Below are 12,790 nucleotides of genomic sequence, written 5' to 3'. Positions count from 1 at the left end.
TAAATACACTTCTGCGCGAAAACAACTCTTCGTTAGCTTCTCAACTCGTTTAAATTAAATTTAGGCTACGATGACTAGCGTGTTGCATAACCAGGTACTCATGACAATGTCTATGTATCTATGTATTCGAAAAAAGAACGAAGATAAGAATAGAATTTTTCCTTCCAAGAATTCGCTGCTAAAAGACGAGTGAATGACGTGAAGACACAAACAATCTTTATAAATAAGCAATAAATGACGGATTGTATATAAAGCAGCAGATTAACGATTGTGTTGAAACTAGATAATCTGTATATCATAAGTTCTATATTTAAACAATTTTTTTTTGTTTAATTTTTAAAATGAAATACTCTGAATATTATATACGTATTTAAAAAAATATCTTTCTTGAAAAACTAACTTGAAAGATTTAAGTTTTTCAATTTTTTTATATTTAGAGAGAAGAGATTTGAGAGAAGGAGAGAAAGAGAGAGAGAGAGAGAGAGAGAGAGAGAGAGAGAGAGAAAAGAATTCTGAGAAATGATATATTATTAAATCCACATGTTTTCTACTTTATGTGTTACTTATTTCTGCTTTAGTAATCAATAATGCTATATTCATTACGATAATAAATTCTATTGTTAACACAGAATGAAAAAACACATCTACGTGCATCTTATGTTGTTCAGCGTTTTATGACATAACAGTAATGATAGCGTGTATTCTACATTTTAGTAACATCTCGTTTAATAATACCACGTTCAATATGTTAATGTCATGTATGTGGCTTAGGTTAAAGTACAACACAAATAGGGTACGATATTGCTTTCGCTCAGCAACATATGACATATTAATCACATTGTACTATATCAATTATTTTTCATATATGGGCCACTGATTTTCAGTCAGTTCTGACAGTCGTATAAGTACTATGTTTTTATGATTCAAACGTATAATAATTTTTAGAAAATAACATAGTATTGTCCATACACAATTCTTACAACAAGTAATAAGACCAGTTAATCAATATATTCTAGTGTAAAAGCTTCGAGTTAGATGGCACATTTGAAACAGAATATTTTTATCTGTGAGAAACATTTTTTTTCAAATAGAATAATCTTATAATTGATGTACTTATAGTCGTTCCACAAGAAACGCACTAAATAATAATGATAAAACTTGCCGCTCCGTTCAATATAATTATGCAACTACTCATGCATCGATTAACAAACGAATACAGTTTCAAAACTGCCACGATAGCGTTTATACAATACGAGGAGCGTTTTACTTCGTAGCAAATAAAGAGCCCAGCTTTATTCGGAATCCTCCGCATTTCTCTAGGCGTGACTTCGACGAACTTGCGCCATCGTTTCGAATGGGCAAAGTTGGATAGGATGATTATCGTAGGAAAATAAAAAAAAAAAGAAGAAGGAAAAGGAAGAAAGCACGCGTAGGGAAAGGCAGGAGAGCGCGAAAGGAGGGCGGGGAAAAAAAAAAGAGAAACGATCGGTGTACGACGATAGCGGTGCATTCGTGCAGAAACGATGAAACAGGGCACGAAGAGAGATGCGGGGAGAGGAAGACGAGGCGATCTCGCGTGTGCAACAGCGACACACGTGCACCGGCGCACGTAGTACATACGCAGCTCTTTCCCTTCACCTCCACGCATGCGAATGCCACCCTTTATGTTCCCTCCCTTTCCTCATCCTTCACGTGTGAGCTTTCGCCGTTGTGTACGAATCCGCGCGGTAATTGATTCATGATGGAACCGCGAATTCAAACACGGCCGAGCTGCATTTTGATATGCCGTCGGTACCAGGGCACGCGGCGGCCTGCAGCGTCTCTCCATTATGCCGGTGACGTTGCAACGAGGTGCATCGGGAAGCGCGACCAATGCGGAACGAGTGCGTAATGATCGGCTGTTTCAATAGCGATATCAACACGACCGATTTTCCTATTCCAATGGAGCCTGAGAAAAGCACGCGGTGGAGCGGCGAGCGATGCTGTAACATCTCTCTGTGCGCACTCATCATTGTCATAATAATGCAGGTATCAATGATATCGCAATTTCGAAAGGTCGACACAGACATTTTTATAAATAAATCTATATTATAAAAAAGAGAGAGAGAGAGAGATAAAATGTGTGATACTGATATTCATTATTTGTCTATAATTTAGATATTCTTATTGAATAAGATGAAGCTCTCATTTCTTTCTCTTCATTTCATAAAAAGACTTTGCATTTTTATGATAGACGTAGCTAATCATACAACGGTGATAGCATTAAAAATTAAGACAATGATGTGAAATGTATAACGTTTCGTATACTATAAATTGTATTTTTATTGATATTTAAATATAATTTATTAACTTTGAAAAGTGTAAAAAATTACATCATATCAATCGTCCGTATTATTAAAAAAGTGAATAAGAGAAATAAATTATACGATGAACTCTTCAATTATTCTTATCCAAGAAAATATCATTGGTAACATTATATGGAATTCTTATTATTTCTTAAACCAAAATATGTTAAACATATTTCATAAGATAATATCTTTCATCGTTTTCTTCATTGTATTATAATAATTTTTATTATAACTACTTCACATTTTTAAGAATGTTGGTTTATTATTTATTACGACGAATAACTCCTGCAAAATAGGCTTGAGATTGCTATCTTGGCTAGAAACTGAATACTTCACAAGACCCGTTTATGAGCACTTAGAGCGATATAACCCGATTGCAGTTGGTATTCGGCAATGAAAACTGACCTACTCACGTCAGACCAATCCGACCATAAGGCAGGAGATACGAACGGTTATCGCAGTTTATGTTTCGCTGGCACATCGACCATCCCCTTTACATACGTATCTCCGTAATAATTGGTACACAACGGGGCAGTGATTTCAGATACAGGCCATTTACATACGGGTCAAAATTCTCGTCCTCGACCTTCTTTCTTTTTATATTCGATTCTTAGAAACAACAGCATTTTAAAACTACTCTTTCTTTTTACACGCAATGTAACATTTTTTTTCTATCCGTAAAGTTAGTTTATTCGTAATACGATTATCGGTGATTATTCATAAATATTGAAATAGTATCGTGTCGTTAATTTTAATTTACTAACATTAGACATGTACATGCATAACTTACGATATATAAATGCCAATCCGCTTAATAATTATAATGCAAAATTATATTAAAGATAAATTGGCCATTGGAATTTTGGCATTATTAATGAAATTAATAGAATTTTAGTTGCATCTACCATTATTATAGATTAATATTGTATAAATACGATATTATTCTTTCAGCATTAAATACGCCGAGTTAACGTAAAAAGTTAGTAACGTTGAAACGTTGCTAATGAAGTTTCCCTGTATTTTCAATCCGAAATGGAATAGAGAGAAGCGTCTTTCGGTGTCCGATTCTCTTTTCGCTTAGCAAAGAGTCAACCAGCGTTCCGTATTTTTGTCGTCGACGATGCGGCGCGCAAAAAATCGCTCGCAAGTCATTTAATAGCGCTCCTGGCGAATGCGTTCGGCCGCGTCTTCCGATAGTATACCGTTACACGAGATTACGGGTTTCCTTTCAGTAGAAAAGGACGACCGCCCTCTCGTCATTGTGCTCGGACGAACGAAAACGCGAAATCGCGACGTACAAAGCGCGTTTCACGTTCCCTGCGGGACGCCGGGAAAAGGGTTGCCGACTTTGTCGGTGAGGCGATCCGAGCGGGTAGCAGTCGGGGTTGGACTTAAAAAAAAAGCCGATCAGTATCCACTCGGTTTTGCATTGGTCGCGCTTCCTGATGCATCTCGTTTGCAATGCGCCCGTGCCATAATAGAGATCCCGATGAACATTGGAAGGGGGTGGCATATTAAAATCTCCCATGTGTGTCCACGTCCCATCGTATATCAATTATTACGTAGTTTGTACACAAAGAGAGAACAGGCGATGCCCGAAATATAAACGAAATATAAACTACCAGCGATATTCCACATCTTTTGTTTTAAATGAACTGTGTCCAAACTGACACGACTGTTTCTCCTATCGATCAATCATCTCAAAAATTGATACAATTTTATGAAAGAATATTAAATTGCGAACGAAATGATGCATTAAAAAATGTGTAATTGAAAAAATAAAAATGTATTTCAAATAACTGAAATAGCTTCCTGGAAGAACGTGGCCTCTAACATTTTGTAAATTTTACAGAAAAATAAAAGAACATGTAGTCAATACATAAGCAACATTTTTCTATTAAAATATCGCTTTTCATAAAAATAATAGTTGCAACTTTCCAAGAAATCCTTTAATTGATAAATCCCAAGCAGAATAACAGCTCATGATAAAATAATAAAAATAATGTTAAAAATAAATCATGACTAAAATCGAAAGGTAACTTTTAATCCTTTCGGAATCATTTTGATACTTTCTTTGATGACTTTTTATTTTGCTTGAGATACCTTCACACGAAAGTGTATTATCTTAGACAATAATAAGACAAATATCACGAGATTAATAATCCCAAGACATATCATCCAGGGAATATCATCCTGCTGAAATCGAAGCGCAATCTCGATTCGGCTATTAGTGTCGTTGTCGAGCGGCCATAACAGTCTGTAACCTGTCACAATGAAGATTCACCAACGGCATATACATCAGTTATTGACGTCACCATCGTCAAACGCGTAGCAGTGCACGGGTTTGCGTGGACGGGTGTCTGTTTAACGCTAATCGCGGCGAAGAGACGAGCGCAGAACCATTATCGTGTTATAACGAGTCGCCGTACAAACTGCTGGTGCATCAGAATCACGGGATGATAATTTAATGTAACGACGCGAGTTAGTGCGCCCGATCGCAAATGAGCCGGCCGTGTTGAGCGCGCACACGGGAACAGCTAGAGGGCACATTTGACACGGCTCCGTCATGGATCGACGAATCATCGCCGATGCCTGACAACATAACGGCCCGCCATTTCATTGTTATTATGTTTTTAACGCTGCATTAGACGCGATATTTCGAATGAGCCGAAACTACCTCGGCAACGGTTTGCACACGACGCAAACTTGTTGATGATAGGATAATACGGTGAAATAAGTGCGCTGAATACTGCGTCACTATGATAGCTATTTGTAGTACAATTTACATATCATAAAACAATTTTGTACATAGTGCATATTATAACGAATATATGTATAATTATACGATAGTATATACATATATTCGCTTTTCTTGTGTATATATATATATATATATATATATATATATATGTACATATATATCGCACGACATATTTTCTTCAAATTATAAACAGTTATTGGTTACGCTCAATCGTTAGTTGCCAATATTGATACCGTGATACCCCAAAATACCGCGATGATTTAAATTAATCTAATCAAATGTGTCGATATTCAAGCAGGATTCATAGAACGACCTGATTCATAACATAACGCGTTGCTAAAATTCGGTCACTCGCGAGAACGTGTCCGCGCTGGGTAGGGGCGGACATTCGCGAAATTGTCGTTGCGACGAAGAGAGAGCGAAAGAGAGAGAGAGAGAGAGAGAGAGAGAGGGGGGGGCCATTATCATGGCATGACGAGTCGAAGTACAAACCGGCGGCGCATCACAATCGCGGCGGATTGATAATCTAATGTAACGACGCGCGTTAGTGCGCCAATCGCAAATGAACGGCCCGGCGTTTTCCGTGTTAACGCGCCTGCGAGAACGGCCGCGGGGGTATATTTGACACGGGACAGTCACGGATCGGCAAATCATCGAATCATCGGCGGTACGCGACAACGTAACAAGTCAACAGCCGGCCGTTATGTATATTGACGTATACTTGCCGCGGTTGCGGCGTCGATGTCTGTTTCTATTGACAAATACCCGTCGCAGGGGCGATGATGCATTGCCGTACACGCGACGCCGGAATGACATGGAATGCATATTATCGCGACAAAATGAACCGGGTTATAGGAATTCGACCGATTCGCATCGACAATGATAATTTCGCGACAGCCACAACATATTTTCGCCTGATGCACACTACCCCTTCATTATATCACTGTAATTTTAAATATAAAAATCATTATCGATCCACTGTTTCGAATATTAAAGTCAAAAAACAAATGGAACATCAAAGGAGCTCTGTCGGATACTTTTTATATATTTCCTCGTCAAGGAAGTGAGTAATGAAAAAATGACGTTTCTGTGATTGTGTAACATTACGTTACAACGATTTTGTTCGGTAATATTTCACTCAATCTCCGTCAGAAGCTCTAACAAAGTAAAATTGCAGAATAATGGAGAGGGATAAACACGATAAACCTTCATGAACATTGCAATTTTGTCTTTAGAATGATTCTTCGGTCTGGCTTACCAGTAATATGTATTATAGTCGGGGTAGCACGCTATGATTAAGATCTTCGGGGTGAAAACAACGGACCTGCTGCGCGGCGTTAAAAAGGGAGCAGTAAAGTGTGGTAGGTCGGGAAACAGTGGTCACGACATAGAATGTGTAACGATGGATATCTCATGCTAACATTGTACCTTCTAACAGGTATGGATCTCTTTTTTCTTTTGTTTTTTTTTCAGTTAAGAGTTAAGATATAAAATCATTCTCTATTCTATAGAAAACATTAGTCTCTCCAAATCGATTCCGATGCACGCAAATAATTTTCGTCGAATAAAATAACACACAAGGAGGTATCATGCAACAACTATATGAAAAGGGAATACCGAAGATAAAGCAGGAAACGAATTTGAGTATTCGAATGTATGGAATCGTCGTGAACTATCTCGACAATACAATACGCCGTTATCAGCTTCATTGCTTGGCAGAGAAGGATGCGGGGGGGATGCTTTTCTGTCAAAAGAGAAATTAAAAGCGAAGGGACACGAGGTGGAATATCAACGGGGCCGAAGTGGTCGCGACTGGCGGAAGCGGCGGAGAAGCAGTCACGATACACAACGTACAACAATGGAACCAATATCTGTTGGTAGGAAGGCGGCATTCGTAATAGCCTGCACACACTCCACGCGCGGGAAACAAATGTCGTGTCTATGCGTGACGAGCCTTATATTGCGGCGTGAGAGGGACGCACGTTTGCGAGCTGCGTGTTTATTGCTCGACCTGGTAATAATAACAGGTTATTATTCATTACTCCGGCACCGAACACACGAACGTTGCGTTCACCTGCGCCTCGCCGCGATTCATTTTTCGCCGAGACTCACCACACACGGAGTGTGCGTGGGTGTGTGTGCGTGTGTGTGTGTAATAATCTTCAACGAAGCGCGTTAAAATGCAAATATTTTTTTTAGAAAGTTATCAACGAGCTACTTGCAATTAATACGTAAAAGTATTGAAAGAATGATAATATAACATAGTTGAATGTATCACGTAATGGCTATAATATCTATATTATTAAATGTGAAAATAAATATCAGAGTGAATTTAAAAAGTGCATGAAATTGTGTGAATTCTAAGTGGAAAATTAATTCGTTCACCATAATTTTCTGCAAAACATTGTTACCACCGTTCGCCGTATAAGTATATAAATTAATTGAACTATACGTCTTTGTGATGCGTCGGAGAAGCTAACGCAAGGTTGTCTGCGAACAACTACATGAATATCTCCATCAGGCTTGCACCGTCACGTCTAAAGCGCATCGTCGTCGTATTTCCGCGAGATCGACGACGAGAGTACGAGAGTACGAGAGTACGAGAGTACGAGAATACGAGAGTACGAGAGACGAAGGGGGCCGGAGAAATAGAGGGAAAGAGAGACGTCGAGGCCCGCGTCGCAAGGCCCGGGACATGAATAAGCCAACGGGTAAAGGTGTGGTTCCCAGGCGTCCGCGGTAGGAAATCGCTCACTGGGGAAGAAAGATGGAGAACAGAAGCCAGGAGCGAACCAAGACGTGATTAATATAAAAGTGGGCGGAGCCTGGCCTGGCCGGAAGTGGCCGAAGAGGGATGCTGTGCCGTGCCAAGCAAGCGCGAAAACGGGGGGGCTATGCCGCCGCAGCTGTGCTGGCTCTCGTTGCACTCCGTATCCGTGTGATATGCATCGTGGATGTGTGCAACCGCGCGCGTACTCGGCACGTACGTCTGAACTGCCGGCGGAGGAGGTGAGAAAATGGGCGAAGCCAAGGTGGCGGGGATGATGCGAAATATATATCACGATTGACGCGCACACCACTCTCTTCCCCGCGGTGGTCGGCCTGATCGTCCCGACGCGACCATGAAGAAGGCGTGACACCCCAGGCCGGGTGTCATCAGCCGGGAAGAGCCACGCTCTCGATTCTCCAAGATGCCAATATCGCGCACACAAAACACTACGACACAGAATCGATCAACCGGCTGCGTACAAACGCAGAACGGAGAACACGCAGCGATCTTGATCGCAGTTCGTCCGTCGGACGCTCGCCTCGTCTCGGCGACCGAACTGCCGCTTCTCTCTCCGTCTCCACTCCGTCTGTCTCCTGCGCTCGCCAGGCTGATCTTTGAATTTTCAAGAAATCGACGGTCACCCGAAGGAAAGCCAGACAACCAGATGGCCGCGCCGAGCAACCCTTCGAGTTGGTAGAGGGTGACAAAGAACGGGATGGTTCGGCTGATTGGCGAATGTGGGATCGAAGAGATCCGGGGGGGCATACCGAGCTTTCGGAGACGCGGGGTGTAAGGGTTGACGCGCGGGGGTGGCCAACCCCACCTACTTCTTTAACGCCCCCAAGCAGAGTAGGACCGCCTCCGTCTCTGGTGTTCCACCTACTACACCACCCGGGACTTCTACAGTCTCGTAGACGAGCCACCCACACAAAGCCGCGACTGGGAGCACCCGACTATCTCTATCGGCTATACACTTCTAAAAAAATCATCCCTATTCCCAGGTAACACGGAGCGTTCTCCGATTGAAGCGTAACTGCCGTCACCCTCCATCTCACCCTTTCGATTGCGCGACGATGCCATCTCTGATGTTTCGTCCGTAGGGGTGAAAGGATTCCACTGTTAAATTCAAAGGACCATTGTCATTGTAAATTCAAGTTCATTTTGCAAATGTTTCACGTTTTTTCACAAAAGCTGCGTCGACGTTAGTATCACAATTGTACCGATAAAAAGCATATTAAAGTAAGAGAATTATTTATACGTAAGACTTTCTGTCAAAGGAGAATAATATCTTTTTTTTTAAACTGCTTCAATGTACTGTACTTTAGAAACCTGTATCTAAAAAGTGATATAATGGAAATATATAATATCGTTTTCCATGTTTTAAAATTGTATGCAGATTATTAATCTCAAAACTTTATATTTATATTTTTAGAAATAATTTTTAAAGTCAAGTTTAAAGTTGTTAATTTCTGGCATAATATTTAAAAAATCAAAGCAACGTATCTTCCTTGCTGAAAATATCACAAGTTCAACACGATTTATACACATAATTCTCAGGTGTAGATTTTAATGCGTGTGTTGTTTAGATGGATGTTTTGTTGCTAATTTTATAATATTAATAAATTAATGTATTATTAATAAATTTCGTGATATTAATAAATTTGCTGCTAACTTATAAACGGATTTACAACGGAGATTATAAAGGGCGATTGTTATACTTCGGTGTAGTCAACATTACAAAGCAGCTCGAGCAAAATTCACAAACGTGAATAATGATCATTGATTTCTCCATTTGATCGTTTTGTTTGAAGTTACTCGTGTGGTAGCAAAAGCTACGGTGAACATTATGCAGGCGTTGCGTGACAGACGATGAAACGCAAAATAAGAATTTTTGTCAGATTGTTAGAAGTGTTTCGAAACAAGTCGTTGGACTTCCTCAGCCAATGGCACGATGATTCATACGATATTAGATTACTCTGAGACTCCAGGCAGCTTCAAAGGGGGCGCACCTCTGCCAAGATTATTTTCGGAAAAATGTGCTTTACACCGCAAAGATTTCTGTACTTCGCGGCAGGTACGTATTTAGTAACTCGAACGTAGTTAATCTTAGGCCAGTATAGTGAGATTTATTTGACCAACCATTCTGGTTGTCCGGCACACCTATTTGTCTTGTCAAGATCGTTAAAGTGTCATTTCCACGAATATCACCCTAGCCGGTAGAGTGCAGGATCAATCAGGAAATCTCGGGGTAAAGAAACATTTGTCTGTATTAACGGGAACGTCGTATTTAATTTGTTTAACATTACGAGAGGCGCGCTAAAATCTAAATCATTTCGTCTTGGCAACTTACTGGCGATAACGCGATAACGTTTCTATTTCCGCAATTTTGGCAACAGCATATTGCTTACCCTCATTAATTACGAAAGAACTAAAGGAACCATCGGTAAATAATATTTATATGCAATTTCTAAACCGTCGGATGACAGTGATTAAATAAGAAACGGCAGGTACCGTTGAACGCGCGTTTCTTGATAGTGATCGATCAGTTCAAAATTTGTACCGTACCATAATCTCCATTTACGTCCTTTCTATTTTTGCCACGACCTAAATTCGATTAAAGTAAATCGCGCGAAATATTCGTCGATCTTGCGCACCGTCCGCACTCTTATGTTTCTATTTAATCCCGATATCTATATTTATAACATAATTTATGAGATTAATAGTGACAAAATCGTACCACGCGTTGGATGTTCTAAGCTTAGCGACAATTTCGAACTTCAAAATACACAGCGATAACGTAAATCCTAAAACGTACGAAAGAATAAAAATATAGCTCTATTAAATAGCGATAACAGTTCTAAACAAATTAACCAAATTAATATTATTACGACAAAAAATCGTGATCTGCGTCAACAATAGAATTGTATAAAGCAGGAGAGATAAAAAGAGAGAAAAAGTGAAAAGCGAGAAAAATTCAAACGTCAAATGTACATTTATATTATATAATATGTGTGCATTAATAAATTATATACGAAGAAATGTCACGATTTTCAATCGATGATAAAAAGGAATGACAAAAAGCTACGCAAATTTGGAGGTACATTCAAAACAAAAAGGTATCTAACAAAAATATAATTTCCATCTTGATTAATTAATCTATTTCCCGGATAAATTAATGAATTATATCATGACGGAAAAGTAAATAAATCACGCGATCAAAACTTTAAAGATAGCGGCAAAGAGTGAATAGTTGTACCGCGAAAACGTGCGTTAAACGGACGAAGTGTTTAAAAGGAGTATTCCAAATTCCAGTAGCGGCATGCGAGAAAGGGAGCGCCGGTGGCACGTGGCTGTCACCAGTGTCTGCAGCGCGATGCAAAGAGCGTCAGAAACGTACGAAGTTGGTGACAAAAAAAATGACACAACTAGCAAAGCAAGCAAACGATTGAGTATAAAAGAGAGAAAAAGCAAAGTAGATAAAACACGAAAGAGAGAGAGAGAGAGAGAGAGAGAAAGAGGGAGAGAGAGGTGAAAACAGCAGAGGATATTTATGTGACGTAGGTGCATTATATGAACAAACGTTCGCGCAGGCAGGCAGTTCAATCAGACATCGGATGACATAGGCAGTGCACCGGAGAAGTGTTGCAGGGGTGAATAAGGCTACCTGGACGGGTCTCCAGCGTGGTTCCAGCATGTCCCGCTTCCTCCTCGTCGAGTCACTCGTGGTCGTCGGATCCTCCGTCCTTCTTTACGTGATAGGATTGATAGAAAAAAAAAACGGAAGATACGAGGCTCCTTCTGGCTTCCTTTGGTGATTTCCTCTATCCGTCGGGACGCAGGCTCTTCGTATTCTCCGTTTCTTATCGCCTCTACCCTCTTTCCTCCCGCCCGCCCCCTTTCGATCTCTGTCACCTCTACCCCTTTTCCGCCTTTCTTCTCCCTCTGTAACCACTCTGTATATTTCTCTCTCTCTTTCCTTCTTTTGCTTTCTTTCACCCCTCTTTGTCTTCCTCTCGCGTTTTTCGATATTTTTTAGAGCACGCGCTTATTATCTATTCACCTAACTGTCTACCTATCTATCTGTCTTTCTCTCGAAGCACCGCGTGCCGCGCGCGCCACGTGTACCGCCGCGACGTTAAAAGAACGATGCCGGATCGGACGTCGCCGTTGCCCCGATGAAAGGAGGCAACCGATTCCCGAAGACGCCGACGGCGACGCCGCTCTCTTTCTCCCTCTCTCTCTCTCTCTCTCTCTCTCTCTTTCCCTCCCTCCCTCTTTCTCTTTCTCTCTTTTCCTCCTTGTCTCTCTCTCTCTCTCTCTCTCCGGGGATGAATGCCGGAGGGGGGTGGCGGCGGGAGGCCGCGGAGGACGCCCTCTCTCTCGCAACCTGGGGCAACGTTCCCTCGCCGTCGTGGAGACAGGCAAAACGTGCGCCGAACGTAGCGGTGCGGGGTTGCGTGTACAGGTTTGAAGAAAAGGGGGTATAACCGCGCGCCGGTGGCTGCCGTCGCGACTGTGCGACGCTCGGCACCGCTTAGCCGCGAAACCCTCCGGCCGTGGCGAGCACGCGGCTACTGAGTCGGCGCATTGCGAGGACCATCGTGGTGTCTCGCTCCCGTCGACGTCGCGCAGCGGCCGTGGCGGTGTCTCCCTCCGTTTGACGGCCACCTCCTCTTCGTCGCTCCATCACCGAACGTCCTCGTCGCACGCGTTATCGTGGCACTCTCGCGGGGTGATCTTCCATCTTTTTCCGGACGATTCTCTCTCTCCTTTGCTCCGATAGAGCGTGGGTGTTTCTCGGCTCTCCGGAGAGAGGCAGTCCCGTCGGTTGCGCCGCGACGCACTTCGGCGATCGTCGCCTGCCGTGCTGACCCACGTTGTGTTTTCCAATTTACATCGCACTTGATTTAA

At 41.7% G+C, this 12,790-nt stretch overlaps 1 protein-coding gene across 2 annotated transcripts in view; it reads right to left on the bottom strand.

Annotated features, from left to right (window-relative positions):
* Positions 1 to 12,485, bottom strand: part of FoxP (forkhead box transcription factor P) — a 308,217-nt gene extending 295,732 nt beyond the window's left edge. For both annotated transcript variants that reach the window (XM_087406508.1, XM_087406495.1), the window contains exon 1: positions 11,544 to 12,485. Coding sequence is in view for 1 of the 2 variants with exons in the window: in XM_087406495.1 (XP_087262621.1) it covers positions 11,544 to 11,573 (30 nt within the window). In the remaining variant the exon portion in view is untranslated. The remainder of the gene's footprint in view (positions 1 to 11,543) is intronic.
* Between the last annotated feature and the right edge of the window lie 305 nt (positions 12,486 to 12,790).

This window comes from Acromyrmex echinatior, chromosome 5 (assembly GCF_024713525.1).
Source record: "Acromyrmex echinatior isolate Ae372 chromosome 5, ASM2471352v2, whole genome shotgun sequence".
Lineage (NCBI taxonomy): Eukaryota > Metazoa > Arthropoda > Insecta > Hymenoptera > Formicidae > Acromyrmex > Acromyrmex echinatior.
The sequence above is the reverse complement of the archived record's forward strand: the minus strand, read 5'-3'. Positions and strand labels throughout refer to the sequence as shown.